The sequence below is a fragment of the Acanthochromis polyacanthus genome, chromosome 19 (genome assembly GCF_021347895.1).
Source record: "Acanthochromis polyacanthus isolate Apoly-LR-REF ecotype Palm Island chromosome 19, KAUST_Apoly_ChrSc, whole genome shotgun sequence".
Lineage (NCBI taxonomy): Eukaryota > Metazoa > Chordata > Actinopteri > Pomacentridae > Acanthochromis > Acanthochromis polyacanthus.
In genome coordinates, this window is record NC_067131.1 from 28,798,219 (window position 1) to 28,815,079 (window position 16,861).

At 38.3% G+C, this 16,861-nt stretch overlaps 1 protein-coding gene across 1 annotated transcript; it reads right to left on the bottom strand.

The window, feature by feature from the left end:
- Positions 1-923: 923 nt before the first annotated feature.
- On the bottom strand, positions 924-16,559 carry trim16 (tripartite motif containing 16). Its single transcript, XM_022211852.2, is given in 7 exon segments — positions 924-1,645; positions 1,648-1,761; positions 4,038-4,133; positions 4,413-4,584; positions 5,649-5,882; positions 6,788-6,883; positions 11,884-16,559. Coding segments are annotated over 7 exon segments (1,830 nt in total). The 5' UTR covers positions 12,523-16,559; the 3' UTR covers positions 924-1,166.
- Positions 16,560-16,861: the final 302 nt, after the last annotated feature.

Consider the following 16,861-nt stretch of genomic DNA (forward strand, 5'->3'; position numbering starts at 1 on the left):
TTATTACATTAAAAAATGATAAATGTATGAAGTACTGACACAGATATTTATATATTTTTATCTCAAATGTATTTATTTATTCAGACTCTTCATAAAATTACACTGTAAATAATTTAGAAACACAATTTCTCCATCTCTTAATGAAGTATTGGTCAGCAGCTTAAAAAGTAAAACTGAAAATGTCATTTCTTGCATTTTAAACTATATTGGAAGCTCTATATTTGTCTTAATTGTATACATTAGTGTTGTGCCTTTAAATTTCTTACTTTTCCTTCTGTCACTAATAAAGCTGCAATGATTAATTGATTAGTTGTCAACCATTAAATTATTCTGCAGCTAATTTATACATTCATTAATCAATTGGAATATTTTTATTCATTTAAAAAGAAGTGCAATTTCTCTGATTTTAGCCTCCTAAATGTGAATATTTTCTGGTTTCTTTCCTCCCCTCTGACAGTAAATGAATAACTTTTTCAGCATTTTCTGATTTCTATCAACCAAACAAATAATAAACTGTTCAAAAAAATAAGGAAAGGTTGAATGAACAATGAAAAATAATCGTCAGCCCTAATCTAAAGGCTACTTTACTGGAAGGATATGATTCAAGGGAAATCGAATGCAAATAATCTTGAATATTTGATGTTTATTTTACATCTGAGGTTTTAAAGCCTTCATATTTTCGCATTATTTCAGGGTTTACATGAAATATGTCAGATTTTCTGTGACGTCTGTACTCAGAAATGATAATCTGATGTGTTTTGGGTCATTATAATGTTTTATATAAATAGCATTGTTTTGGTAACAGAATAGTCTCCAAAATGCCTGAAAAATAACCTTTAAAAGCCACAGTCACAGTTAATCCATCCAGTTTTGTTGTTGTAGGAGCTCCAACCTTGAACAAAAGCAGGCTTTTATGTTGCAAATAGAGATAGACACTTTTATTGGGAAAATATGGCAGAACATTGTGGTAACAGTAGTCCCAAAGCTACACAGCAGAGTATAAATATGACCTGAGCCCAAATGTACACAGATAAACAGATGATCTGCTGTAAACACGTCCAACACGGCAAGAGTTGCTCATTATTTTGCAGGGAACAAGTCCATTACTGGGAGACAGTACAGTCGTTTCATGTCCCCTAAAAGATCCAGCTGAAGGGGAGTTTTTATTAAACTGGAGCTCCGTTTGCAGGTGAGGTGGGAGGAGACGGGCTCTTCAGCGGTAGAGGTTCTCCAGGCGCCACCAGAGCCACGATGTTCTCCTTCTTGGAGAGCCAGAAGGCCGGGTACAGCGGCTCCAGGAACTCGGCCTGGTACTCGTGGATGAGCGTCATGGTCTCGTCCACGCCGTAGAACGCCAGCAGGCCTCGGGTGTAGTCCACGTAAATGCCGATCCGCGTGAACTTCTCCACGTTGAGCGGCGTCTCCACGTCGCTGTGCCACGCCGAGAAGGTCCGGCCGTTCCACTGGATGCACCAGGAGAAGTTGTTCCCCGTGATGCAGCTGTTGCTCTCGCTGCCTTTGCGGTCGATGCTCTTGTAGGTGACGCCGATGTGGGTTCCCTCGCCGCTGACGTCCGCCTCGAAGTAGTGCCGGCCCAGGTAGAAGCTCTCCGCCGCCAGGACCTGCCGCCAGCTCTCGAAGCGCTCGGGACGTCGGGGTAAGGATGCTGCCAGGGCGTGGTGTTCGTCACCTTCCTGTTCTCCTCCGTCAGCCGGAGGAACTTGTGAGCCGTGTCAGCATCGAAACTGACGTGGGCGGCGTCTGCAGAGGATCGTTCAGCAGGTTAGTTGTGTTCCGTAACAGTTCAGTCACTAAAGGTCACCACGGTTTCCGTTTGGAGATGGTAAACAAAAACACACCTCATGTATATCAGAGGATTATAGAAGAGCAGCTACAGTCACCGATTCTCTTATTAATAATCCTTATTCAGTCAGAATGGCTCACTGATACTGTGACTAACAACAAGAAAATCCTCAGGATCACAGTTAATGCAACTACTAATAAAAAAGTATAAGACATTAAACAAGTTATTTAAACAGACGTTTAAAACAGCAACAACCTTCCTGTAGAAATCTAACAAGTTTAAATATTGAGCTTCAAACCCTACTTGTTATTTATGTTGTGAATAACCTGAGGAATTTAAATATTAATCATAAAACCCTTTAAAAGTTAAATAAATACAACTTCTCTGACTCATGATCATTGTGGAAACTGTTTAATAGGATCAAAATGGATTTTATTGGGGCTAAAGCTGGCCTTCACAGCTGTGGCTTCATTTCATTTCATTAAGAGTGAGTCCATGTTTATTCAGAGTGAAGGTCACAGAGTTCAATAATCACATAAATATAATAAAGCTCGTATATATGACCACATAAACAGCCTTCAAAGTGAGGTCTGAAAATTAAAAATACACCCATATTTTAAAAAAAATCTAAGCTATAGTTGGAGAAACCATTTTGAAACTCTGACAAGTGTATTTACCAATAGTTTTGTTTTTGTGCTCAATCAGTTATGAAAGTTAAACAAAAATGACTTTTTTTCATTTTGGTGATCAAATATTTCACAATAAAAACTATTCTCTCTGTTTAGTTTTGTATTATTGTGACATGCAGCTACAAATGGTTCAGAAAATATCACTAATTTTTTTAGTTAATTAGATTTTAAAGATGATACTTCTCTTCATATTTCAACCATTCATAATCAGAGATTATTTGATCTATTTGTAAATTCTGAATCAATGACAGAATGAGAAAAAAGTGAAAATTTCAGGCTTTTATTCTCAGTAGTTGTTGAAATACTGATGTTTAAATGTCTTCAAATTTCAACGTACTAAAAAACCTGCTAACAGTGGGTTGACGGGTCGTTAAAAAAAAACAACAATCTGCTAAATATTTGATATAATTCCACAGCTGCCAGTTTAAATATCCAGAGGTCATTATAAAAACAGTTTCAAGCAAACCAGAGATGATTTGAGATGGAATCATCTTAATGTAAAGCTTCTCTCTGCTCGCAAATTAAATTAAATTGAGTGTACTTGTCATCGTCTTTAGTTTGTTTTGCTGATGTGGATTTAGAAAGCTTTTAAAATTCAGATTTTATTACATAAGAGCAGCTTCTACCTCACTGCCATAATCCTACTAAACAGCTGAGCCCTTCTCAGAGAAAATACTGCTGACTTTATATTTCTGCACAAAGAAGAATATTCTGCTCTTTGTACGATTCTCCCTCTAGTAACTGTCATTTTGCACCACTGTGTATATACTCATTTCTAGATGTGTAAATATCTGTGTGTATTGTGAAGGAAAAATGACTCTTTCCCTTTTCTGAGGTCCTAATGGCCTTTAGACAGATAGACGCTAGAAGAGATTAGATATATTTATTCTGTCGTGATTAAACAGACTAGTTGTCTCCATGCTAGTCTGTAATCTAAATCTGAATTTCTCCCAGCTACAATATAAACCCAAAGATCAGAGAGAATCAGAACTGATGCTGGCCTGAACAGCTGCTCTGTTGGTGTCACTTCTATTGAGATCAGTAAACTTTGTTTGGGGTCACTCAGATAATTCCATGTTTTCCATTAAAACTCACACTGTTATCCATGTGCTAACATAACTGTACAAAAGTTTTCTAATCATCAATGAGCCTTTCAGCACCATTAGCTAACACAATGTAGCATTAGAACACAGGAGTGATGGTTGCTGGAAATGTTCCTCTGTACCCCTATGGAGATATTCCATTAAAAATCAGCTGTTTCCAGCTAGAATAGTCATTTACCACATTAACAATGTTTACACTGGATTTATGATTCATTTAATGCTATCTTCATTAAAAAAACACTTTTATTTCAAAATTAAAGATATTTCAAAGTGACTCCAAACATCTGAATGGCATTTTTTTTTATATATTTATTTTATTTCCCCGGAAACGGGGAGTAATAAAGGATTATCTTATCTTATCTTCCTCCAGCAGCCAAAACCAAATTCCTTGTATGTCGTGTACGTTGGCCTTTAAAGCTGCTTCTGATTCTAAATACTCACACTTTAAGAAGTCTTCACGCGTCACTGGATCAGGTATCGACAGGTTCTGTTTCTGTGCGACGATCTGCTGGACCGTCGTCTTTATTCCCATTTTATCTGAAATGAAACGTGAAGAGAACACGACTAAAATTAGATTTATTAGCGTGAAATTCAGTTGGGACATCCCAGGTAAACAGGTAATTGCAGTCTTTCTGTTTCTCCAGGTGACAGACAAAGCAGGTGAGTCACGAAGCATTCATGTAGCCGAGCGCTGAGGCATTTAAAGGCTGAAATTCTTCACTTGTGGGAACACGCCCGGACACAAACAACCATGTGAATATTTACTGCTGTCTGCCGTTTCCCTCCGGCAGCATCGTCTGTGCTGCTCGTTCGTACCGTTTTTGCAGGTTTCCTTGACTTTCTCGATGTACGAAGACACCAACATGGCGCAGAGCTCCTGAGTGGAGTCGACGATCACTCGGCTGAAGGAATTCAGGCGATCCATGAGGCCGATGTAGACGCCCGGCAGGGAAATGTCTGTGGCCTCTTTCTTCCACTCTGAGTACTCCTGTGAAGCAAACAGGAATGAGAACAGAGGATTTGTGGAGCCTTCAGGCAGGAAGGACTGCAAGTCTCCTGGAGAAACTACAGAAGCTTTTCCACGACGGAAACTTAAAGAATAATGGCCTGAATCTTATGACATAACAACGACTGCCAGATGTTAGGTTCCTACACAACTAGATTTGGTCCTGAGCATGATTTTATGAAGTATAAGTGCCGACTGGAGGCAAAGTTTGATTTGAAAGAAACAACATTAAGGAAATACATCTGCAGGAGGAGGTTGGGGGGATGGTGGGTGTATAAAGCACCTGATTCCCATTTATGAATACATATCTAAGTAGGTTTTAACCATATAGCTATAAGTTAGATTTTAAAAATACTGTATACAGCACATGTTCCTAAATATCCATCTGTATAAAAAGCTTGTGACGTATGCAGGAGGGGTTGGGGGGGTGGGCATACAAAGCACCTGATTCCCATTTATGCATACATATCTAAGTAGAGAGGATAATTAGCATAATGGAACTGTATTTTGGTTCTGTTTAAACATCTGCAGCTCTTGGTTAAGGTCAGTGAAATACAGTGGACACGTTCATGAAGTGCACTTTAGTCATGAGGAGGAGGTCTGGGTGGATGGTGGGCACACAAAGCACTCGATTAACACGGAGGCTTTTAGAATGGTGACATTTCTGTTAGTCTGAAGTCAAAAGAAGACCAGTTACCAGAGCATTTGGAATACGGGTCTTATCTGATCTGCTATCAGTTATTGTTCTCTTTCATTACTAATACTCGTAATCAGTGTTGACATTAATACACTCATTTGAGATTAGAGAATATCTCAACAGGATATTTAGTGTTGTTCAAGTAGGTGTGTTTTAGGACCAGTTTTTTTTTAATCAGTTTGATATAAAAAATAGATTCAGACAAATCATGACCAGTTGCTTGAATGCATCTGATGAGGAAAAAAGATGAGAAAACCCACTAAAATGAGACATTTCTTGAGTTTTCCCGTCTGCAGTGCAGCTGAAGGTGGAACCAGGTGTTGGACCAGGTGTTGGACTTGGATCGTACCTGCAGGAAGTCCACATCGTTTTTGTTCTTGGAGAGCTTCTCCATCTGACCCTGGGTCTTCTTCAGCTCGGTGCACCGTTGCTCCAGGTGGACCCGGATGCCCTCGGCCTGCTTCAGCGCCTGCTTCTCCTCGCCCTCCAGGATCTCCGTCACCTCCCTCTTGGCCTTCTCCACCACCGACTGCAGCTCCTCGAACTGGCTCTCGATCACGGCTCGCACCTCCGTCACCGAGTGCTGTGAAACAAAGATCTTAGTTCAGCCTGGACTGAGCTTTCTTTACAATGGCCACGTTTACATGACATTTTAATTCAGAATCATTAATTCGGAATTAACTCATTCAGAATTAAAGTTTTGTGTTTCGCATTTACATGGAAATATTAATTCTGAATTACGGTTTACATGGACCGCACGTTTATTCCCCTTCCTTAATTCTGTTTTAACACTTGGGTGTTGGAAGGGATTCTGATTGGACAGGGAGTGGACGTGACGTTCCCTGTTTACCGGAAGAAAACAAACTATTTGCCGCGGCATTTCTTTTCCCCAACAACAGGAGGAACAACTAATAAGTGTGCTTTTCGCTTTGCTTTTTGTTGTCGTTTTGAAACAGCAACTCGACAAAGGTTGCAGAACGTGTACGTCGCTACGTGAGGAGCCAAGTATGCACAGAATGACGGAATTAACTGTATACATGAATAGAACGTACACAGGATTTAGTATATTCAGAATTAACATCGGAATAAACCAGGTAGTTTATTAGGAATTAAGTTTATTTGGAATTAACTTTTCAATTCGGAATTAAGTGTTTACAAGGAGATTTTAAAGCGGAATTAACTTTAATTCCGAATTAAAGAGGAATTAAAGGTCTCGTGTAAACGCGGCCGTTCAGACAGAAAAGATGTCAGGAATCCAGCGAGGCCACATGACGGTGATGATTACGTAACGCAGCTTCACTGAGGTGTTTGTTAACGGGAAAAAAACAGACTCGAGGGAAACCTGGGAGGCTCCAAAACCTCCGGGATTACAGACCGGTGGCTTCCCGAGACAGAAATAGCTACAGGCTGCTCTAATTTAGTGAAACATTGAGACATACATGTGACACAGGAACACGGTGACTCATCTCAGGCTGCTCGTGTATTTACCTCAATAGAAACGGTGTTGAGCTGAAGTTTGTTGATGGCGTTTTCTGCTGCTGTCACCGTCTTCACCATCTCAGTCTGCTTCTCCCTCAGCTCTTTCTATGGACACGAGAAACAAACAGACTTCAGCAGGTTTCCTCGTGGAAACCACAACCCACGACATCATGCAGCAAATATGTTGAATCCTAACCGACACAAAGAATTGGATGGAAGCATTCAGGAAAACTCTGTTGTTTCAGAGTTTCCTTCACCTCAGAGGGCTCACATTTCTGATTATATGCTCTGATGTTTGTGGTTTTCAGAGCTCTGGCTCGTTTTCAGCCTCACAAGTCGAGTCTAAATTCCTCAGGCAGGTCCAGGCGACTCTGGAGCTGACGTGAGATTCATCCTAAAGTTTAGGCCGAGTATGACGAGAAATTCCTTTTCTTCAATCAGCAAGCAGCAGCAGGTTCAAACCCAAAATCTGGATCATCACTTCACAATTTACTGCCTGAATAATTAAATCTGGAGGAGAGTTCAAGCCAGGGAAGCCCTCCATCCACGCCCTGATCTGTTCACCGGCACAAACATCCAGAGAATTCAGTCCTTCATGGCGTCAGACGAACGTTCAACTTGTAAGATTCACTCAGGTGTGACTGAACTCAAACCTTCTTTACAATCTGAGAAGCTGCCCTCATTAAAAAGCAGAATTTATGAACCTTTGATTGCTTTGTTTGGAAATATGAACCTGACGTATTTTATTATTGAAAAGTCAGATGGAGGATTTAACCCTATGAAACCCAAACCAGACTGGTGGGTTTTAAAGGTCAATATTCTGTGAAGAATCGCCAAAATTACACTATTTTTCAGAAGAAGGAACTGTAAAAACAGAAAAAATCATCTGATATGAATCATTTCAACAGTCTGCTAACATATCATGTGTGACGTACGGTTATGTAAAAAAAAAAAAAGATCAAATCTAGGCTTAAAATTGTGATAGCTCCAAAGATCACTCTGTTCTACAGGTCTTCTTTATAAAAATGCAAAAACTGAACGCAAAGGTTGCACAGGATCCTGGAAACATGGAAATATTCATTCAAAGTGACCAAAATGTTTGTGAAAATGTCAAAATAACAGAAACTTGGGAGCTTCTCCAAAATAACTGAGAAAACTGTCTGAATTGAAATTTGTCCAAAAATTTTCCAGATAAATACAAAACTTGGAGCTTCTCAAAATAACTGAAAAACTGTCTAATTGAAAAAATTGTCCAAAATGACTCAAATAATGGAAACATAAAAACTTGTCCAAAATAATTGAGTAAACTGGCTTCAGAATTGGTCAAAAATGGCTCAAATTTCTGCAAAAATATCTAAAAAAAAGTTCAAACTTGCCTGAATGTCTAAAAAAAAATCCCAAAACGACTCAATGTTTGTCCAAAAATGATCATGAGAAGAGAATCAAAGCTACTGGATCAATAAATAAACGCAGCACGGCTCAGAAACAGTGAACAGAGGAGCAGCTTGTTGCATGGAGAAACATCTTTCTACAGATGATGAGCAGAGTAGAGAAAAGTCTGGAGAGGCTGGAAACATGGATATAGTTAATAAATATTATTACATTTTGGCTTTTCCTACAGGGCAAAGTCGAGCAAAATCCACTATTTGGAGCCGTGACAAACATTTATAAGAGGTTATAAGTGAACAGCTGTTTATCAGAAACTAATTAGTCTGAGTCATGAAGTGATGCTGGAAAAACCCTGGAGGTGGTTTAAGAGAACTTAACTCTCTTCTGTTCATTTGGATGTAAAAATAATCATGAAATTAAAGATTACTGGTTTTTTTTTTTGTAGTTATAAACAAGATAACACTGGTATCTTGTGTCAGAGAGTAGAGTACAACTAAGAAGAAACTGGTTCTTTAACCTGCTGCAGACTGAATATTTCACTTCCTGTCTGCCGAGTGTTTGAGGTCTGTAGAAAAGCCTTCATACATATCTGGTTCATGAGCTTTTACCTCAGGATGCAGCGAGAGCACGGGATTCTGTTCTGGATTTAGGAGAATATAAACTGTAAGAGGCGGATTAAACTAACAAAAGGGCAGTTATGTAACTTCATTTATTCCACTGTCTGCTCAGGTTTTCTGTCAAAGAACAAAATAACGCTCATATTACTCCGTTATCATCATTTCCCTTCTTGTTCTTTCACAATAAGAGCTTTAAAGCAGTGTGAGAGTCTTTTCAGCCGCATTTCTTCCTTCACTGTTTGTTTTTACGGCTCTAATGAAGCCATTTGAGGTTTTATAAACCAGATCTCTGCAGGAATCTGAGCCCAGATTCTAAAACCTGAGGCTCGCCGGCCGTCGGACATAAACCAGGTTTAGAGTTTCCAGAATGTCGCACATGATTCACTGACCTTCAGAGGAGATCCGGAGGCAGAGTTACTGTTTGGATTGGATTAAATCGGACGACAACTGTGATGCACTCTACCAAATATACACACCTCCTCTGCATCATGTAAAAACACCAGAGTGGGTTTGATTTAAGGAGAAAAACAGTTTAGTTCTGACATATTTTGCTTCCATAACATCTCTTTTATCACAGCAGTGGAAATAAAACACCCAGTAGACTCATTTAGGTGTTCACTTTACTACAATTTGTCTATTTGTGTCTGTAGATTTCAACCATAATATGAAGCCAAATGAGTTTTTTCTCAGTCGATAAGCCAGAAATCTACACTTCAGCAGCACTTAAATGCTCCAAAATGTTCCAATCTTATTCCTACTTTGTAAATTCTCAAGGTTTTCACAGAGGAATGGCTTCATATATCTATCACAACCTCACTTAAAGAACATTTTATTCCCAAAAATAGATTTTTTTCCCGGCTGTTGACATTGCTTTCTGATTTATGGAGCAAGTTGTTGGAGATACATTCAGCATGGTGGAACATCTTTCTACAGCCGATGAGGAGAGCAGAGAGGAAATAACCTAAAATTGTGTCAATGGCATAAACTCATCTAAAATTCTTGTAAAAAAGATTCAAAGAGGCTCAAAATTTGCCCAAAATAACACAAATGCCTCAAAATGTATTGGAAAAAAAGGTCTATAAAGGTTCCAAATTTCTCCAAAATCACATAAGTTTGCCTGAAATGTTTGAAAAAAGTAAGAAAAATTACTCACAATCTGACGATTTGTAAACATCTCTGTCCTAGAAATGCATGCAAATGAGTGCATGTTTACAAAGCGTCATTTGCATATTCAAACCGAAATCTCTCGCTGTCAGTGATCAGCTGAGGAGGTTTCTGTACGTTAACATAAACCCACCTCCAGTATCTCCCATTAAAAGATTATTTCTGAGCTCCAAATTGCAAATTAAAGCCACTCCTGTTTCCTTTCTTTTGATGCTGAAAGCTTTTATTTACTCAGGAGAACCTTTGACACAGATTGAAAAGCAGAGCTGGATGTTAGACTTTAAAAGGCCTGCTTTTGAAAGCTCCAGCAGCTAACTGAGGATTGTTTTCATTATCAGGTGCTTTTAATGATAAATTCATTCATTATTGAGTTAAAATGTGAAAAAAATCTGAAAATATGAGGGAAAATAAAGGGTTAATTTGACTTATTTTATTGGAAAAATGCTCCAAAAAGCCACAAATGCTGAGTTCACAGTGATATAAAACACTGAAAAGCGGAAGATTCTCACTTTCAGACACTTTACTTGATGAATAATTTACACTGAAGGTTCCCGGAAAGCTTTAAAAGGCCAAAAATAAATCAGTTTTCCTGTTTCTCTCGTTGAATACTGAATATTTCCAGCTCTGTGTGCCAAGAGAAAAGGTTCCTGTTTGGTTGAATTAATGTTACGCTGGCAGCCATGAGTAGATTTTATTATTTTACGGGGATTCAGATTCAGAAAAAGTGTTTGTGTGAGAGCAGAGGTGAAACGAGTCGATTTAAATCTGTTTGAAGGAGTTCTAATTAAAGGACGGCACACTGTAAAAAATTAATTAGTAAAAAATAGTAAAAATCTGTAAAGTTATTATTTTTTTCCAGTTTAAATACAATAAAATTGTGTGATTTAATGGTCAAACACTGTAAATGAACAAAAACTTGTTTTTAAAAATACAGATTTTCAGATGTGGACATTTTTTTTTAAGAGTCAAAATGTAAATTTATACTTTCTTGTGATTTTATTGCACATTTAACAAAATGGGGAAAATCTGTAAAATAAAAACTTTTTTCTATATTTTAGATCTTAATACAGATTTTTTCTTTTGAACAGACAAAAAAGCTGCAAAGCGACAAAAAAGTGGACAAACGATAAAAGCGAGACAAAAAAAATGACAAAAGCCAGAAACAAAATGACCAAAAAACAGACAAACGGCACAAACGAGACAAAAAGGAAACACAAAACAACAACCTAAGCAAAACACAAAATGATCATAAACAATAAAAACAAGAAGCAAAACAACAAAAGCATGAGACAAACAACAAAAGTCAGGCAAAAGTCTGACAAAAAAACAACAAAACAAGACCAAAATATTATGAAAGGCGAGTTAAACAAAATGATTAAATACAGACAAACACATGCAAGGACAAAAAAAAACTAACGACAAACGGATACACAAAACACGTAAATGACAAAAAAGAGAAAAAACACAAGGGAGGGCAATAGCGATAACACCAAAACGGCAAAACATGAAACAAATGACACAAAACAAACCAAGAGACAAAACATTTGATTAAAAAATTACAAAGCAAACAAAATAATAGACAAACGACAAAAATGAGGACAAAAAAATTACCAAAATCCGAGAAACAAAACAACTCAAAAAATAGACCAAAACAGACAAAAATACACAAAGATACAAAAACAAGACAAAAACTTACAAAGACTAGACACAATTGACAAAAGAACAACGTTCAAATCTAATACTTCACTTTATGATCTAGAAACACTGTCATGGTCTAGAAATGATTTAAATTTACAGTTTGCTAATTTACAATCTGCAGTTCATGTCTTCTCTGTAATTTGTATCCTCTGAGGGCCAGATTGGACCCTCTGGAGGGCCGCTTTTGGCCCGCGGGCCTCATGTTGGGACCCCTGCTCCCCTGGTTCCTGGACTCACCTCTATGCGGCGCCGGGCCTCCTCCACAGGGACCGTGTTGTGTCCTCGGTGCTCCTCCGTCACACAGTCCTGACAGACGCAGCAGTCGTCAGCGCAGCAGAACAGCTCCAGGGGCCACTTGTGGCTCTCGCAGGTCCGCCGCTCGATGTCCCTCAGCGGCTCCACCAGACGGTGGTTCTGGAACTTGGGGTTCTCCAGGTGAGGCCGGAGGTGGGCCTCGCAGTACGACACCAGGCAGGTGAGGCAGGACTTCAGGGCCCTGCAGGGGCTCTCGATGCAGGAGTCGCAGACCACATCGTCGGGGCCCAGCGGCTCCTCCAGCGGCTCCTCCTTCTCCTCATCCTTCTCCTTCTCCTCCTCCTTCACCTCCTCCTCTTTGGGTTCCTCGTCCTCCTTCCTGTCGTCCTCGGACTCCTTCAGGTCTTCTTGGATCTTCACCTCCTCCTGACTCTGCTGCTCCTTGCTGCTGATCTCAGGGGCCTCCGGGGCCCCGTTGTGCTTCTGACAGTCTGGACCTCCTTTACCTCTGAGGCAGGAGCTGCAGACGGAGTGACCGGAGGCCGACGGTTCGACTCCGCTCAGCTCACCTGAGCAGCTGCTGCACAGCTGTCTGCTTTCCTCTGCTGCTGGGTCTGCCATGGTTCCTCTCTGAGCCGCTGCTGCTTCTGACAGCCGGCAGTTCCCGGATCTCCCTGAAGAGCCGTGAAGCCACACCTAGATGCTGAGAACGTCAGCCGCCCGCCCCCTCAGCTCCAAACACCCACAATCAGGAGCGAGGCCTTAGGGTGGAGCCAGCGCCGAGGTGTCGGGTTGCATTCCCCCACAGGCTCCGTGTTTGAACGTGAACTGAAACTTGTAACTTCTGCAATCAGTAAACAACAGCTCCTCTGTTTGGACTCACCCTCTGATGAACCCAGGCCGCCATTGTTCCTCTGAACGATCAGACAGTCCTGATAAAAACCACCTCTGTTGCCTTTGTCTGCTCACCTGCTTCCTGTTTCACATGGAAATAAGTTGAAAGTCCAGAAGGAAAAGCAAACAGAGCAGATCCGGCCTGATGCTGCCACCAAGTGTCCACAGATTCACTCTGATCTGGACTAAAAGTTCCTCCCAGAAATGAAGAAAATCAGTCAAGTGACATTTAGTGGTGTGTTTGTGTGGTCACATGACACGTCACATGAAGAATCAGCCAATCAGATCAGACCTCAGTGCTCCTTTATGTGTTAAAATAAACCTTAAAATGATCTCTGCAAAGGCCAGAAAGTCAAATCTTTAGAAAAGCAACTAGAGGAAGAAAAAACACGATGAAATGATGAGAAAAAGGCCAATGGAAATGTAAGTATTTTAGGAACAGAATAACAAGATCTGTCTGGCTCTGACACCTTTAAGCTGTAAAATTAATCAAACTGCTTTAGTCAAGGCTTAAACACACAGAAAACCAAATTATATTATATAATGATGAGATCACTTTAAGGCTGCAAACATTATCAGGATGTGATAATGAAAATTTACATGAAGAATGAGCCAATCAGATCAGACCTCACTGCTCCTTTATGTGTTAAAACAAAGCCAACAATGATCTCTGCAACACTAAAAAAGCTCATTTACTAGCGTCAAATCTTTAATAAAAACAACTAGAGGAAGAAAAAACAGAATGAAATGATGAGAAAAAGGCAACAATGGGAGGAAATGTAAGTATTTTTAGATCTAAATCATCAAGATGTCGCACCGCCCCAATAAAAGCTGTCTGGCTCTGACACTTTAAGCTGTAAATTTAATCAAACTGCCTCATTTTTATGTGTTTCAAGGCTCTAACACACAGAAAACCAGGAGAACAGTATATTATATAATGATGAGATCACTGTAAAGCTGCAAACAGCAATTATTTTCCTTTATTTAAAAATAACTGACTGATTCGTCAGTGTACAAAAGCTCAGAATAGCTTAAATATTCCATTAATCTCTTATTGCGACGAAGCAGCGGGCAAAATGAAACGATGCTGAGTGATAGAAAACTAGAAAAACCAGTGAATTAATCCACCTGTGTCATTTTAAATACCAGTTCTGCTGCACAGTCTCAGATTTAGTTGAGTTTTTTGATATTTAGGACCAAAAAACTGAAAAAGTTTGGCAGAATTTGAAGCATTTTGCATGTTTTCAGTCCTCAGATCTCCAGAAATCTCCAGAAATAAAACTCCAACAGTCGTGAACTTTGCTGAGGACACAGACAGAAGAGTTTCCTGTAGATAAAAATGACAGAATGGCTCCAACGGAGGACATCATTTTAATTATCGGCACTTGAAAATGAGGAAGGAAGTGCAGAATATTCCAACTATGGTGCTATTGTGGCAAGAGAAAATTCCTGAGAGAATAAAAATTCTGTCTTTGTTCAACATTTAACCAACTTCTGAGACTCTAACATCAATTTGATCTATGTGTAAGTATGATGAGGCAAAGTTGCCCTTTTTTTTTGCTATTTTGACTTGAAACTTGTTCAAAATGCCTCAAAAATGGTCTAAAATTGAATTAAAATTGTCCAGAATGACAATAATCAATAATTATTGGACCTTAAAAACAGAAGAAGGTGCAGAATGTTCCAACTATGGTGGTACTGTTGCCCCAGAACATTCCTGTAAGTGAATATATGTGGATGGAACCATATTTCTACTGATGTTAGAGCCTCAAACGTTGGTGAAATGTCGACCAAAAAAAATATAAATCCATATCTATACACTTACAGGAACTTTATGGGCCATAATACCAGCCTAGTTGGAGTATTTTGCCCTTCGTTCCATTTTCAAGGTTCAATAATTTATCATTATTGTCATTCTGGACAATTTTGAGTCATTTAAAGACCGTTTTTGTGTCATTTTGGATGATTTTCAAGTCATTTGGGACAATTTCTACTCATTTTGAACAAGTTTCAAGTCAAAATAGCCTCAAAGGTTGGTGAAATGTCGACCAAAGTCTGCATTTTTAGTAGGAAATATGGATACACCTCTGTACACGTACCTACAGGAACTTTCTGGGGACACAATAGCACCATAATTTGAAAAATTTGCAATTTTTTCCTCAGTTTTAAAAATATGTCTTCTGCTGGAGCCATTCGGTTATTTGGATCTACTATAAATATTCTGTCTGTTTCCAAATGTAATGACTGTGGGAGTTTATTTCTGGAGATACTGAAACCTTCATTGGCTAATCAGCTAATATGTCATTTAGACATTCTTAAAATTCAGCCAAAACATCCTACATAAACTTAGTTTTGGGTCCAGACGTATATAAACTGAAAAATTAAAGCTGCTCTGGTGAATATTTCTTTAATGGTGGATGGAATGAAATGTGTGTGATGTAAAAGTTGTCGTTGTCTCCAACTCTGCAGCTCTAAAGAGCATTTTAGCCTCTTTCAGCTCATTGTTTTGGTCAAACTGCAGCTTTAGCGTTTCATCAAATGGCTTCCAGATGCAGCAGAGAGATGTTTTATTGAGGAAAACTCCAATAAACCAACAGAACACAATGTTCTCAGCATCAAATAGTAGAAAAACACAGGTAGCAACCTGCTGATGGACACAGTTTAGCATTTAGCAGCTAAAAATACTCAAGAAACCACAAAGAAAGTTGAAAATCAGCAAATATTGGACTTAAATTCATCAGGTGGCCAAAAACTAAAGCTCAACTGTTTGTGTTTGTGGTTTCTGCTGCCCCCAAGTGGCAAAAAAGTGAATTTATGCTGCTTTAAGTATTTAAATGTTTACGTTTATTGACTGATTTGTTCATCAGAAATTTATTTTTTTAAATAAATATGTCAGTATGTTGAAATAGAAGGCAATAAAACAATGTTTAAATCATTAAATTCATGTTAAAATTTATTCTCAGAAAGAAAAACACTAAAACACATTCATGTCCTTAAAGTCTTGCAGCTACAGAAGTTGTTCAGGAAATTGCATTGATGAAAAGTTTAGCGTCTGTCAGTGCAGGAAACCAGAGATCTGTCTCATGAAGCCAGCATTATTACCACTGATTATTGTGCTTTTTGGATAAACTGTATTAGATTTTATCCTCTATTTCACTTCATGGATCATCAACCATCACTTTAACTTAATTAAGATGCTTTTTTATGTTTTTCTGCTGAATTTTTCTGTAAAACTTGTTGAATTTAACACACAGTTTTCTTATTAATTTAAGCTGGCTTGGTGAGTTCTTTTCATTTAAACAGAGTATTTTTATACCACTTTAGAACTCGTGAGTTTTTCTAACTTTTAACAAACTAGTACATGCACTAGCTAAACCTCCACAGAGATTCCTCTTTTTGTAGGTTTTTGTTTCATTTTTAGCTTATTTTTATTGCAAATTAGTCACTTACCAGGTTAAATAAACAAGAAATAATAGAATAAAACAAGAAAAAATAGAATGTTATCGTTATTTTCATTAGAACAGTTTTCCTTAAATTAACCACAACTAATCCACCAAGTTAACATATTAAAATCATGTATTTGTGCCCATAAAATACAACTTTTAACAGCAGGTAGTTATTTCTGTATATACTTTATACTGCATGTGCGTTTTATTTGTTTTGTTTTATAAGATTACTGCATTTTAAAGCTGAAAAATGAGATTGCCAGCAAGAATCAGCATCTTATTTACCCTCCTGCTGTCCTCATTTAATGGGCACCGAATTAATATTGTTTCCTTGTCTGAAAAAATCCAAAATTCAGAAAAAAAAATTTGCAAAACCTTTAGGAAGAAAATTCCAATAATTCCTTAAAAGTTTCCCTTAAAAGTTTTATTTTTAAAAAAAATCTCCCAAATTTGGCAAGAAATTCATGTAAATATTTTCAAAAAATGAGTAAAAATCTTCCAAAAAAATCCTTAAAATATCTAAAGTTATACATATATTTCCGTAACATTTTTAATATTTTCTTAAGAACATTCACAAAAAAAATCAACCAAAATCCAGCGAAATTCGCTGGATTTTGGTT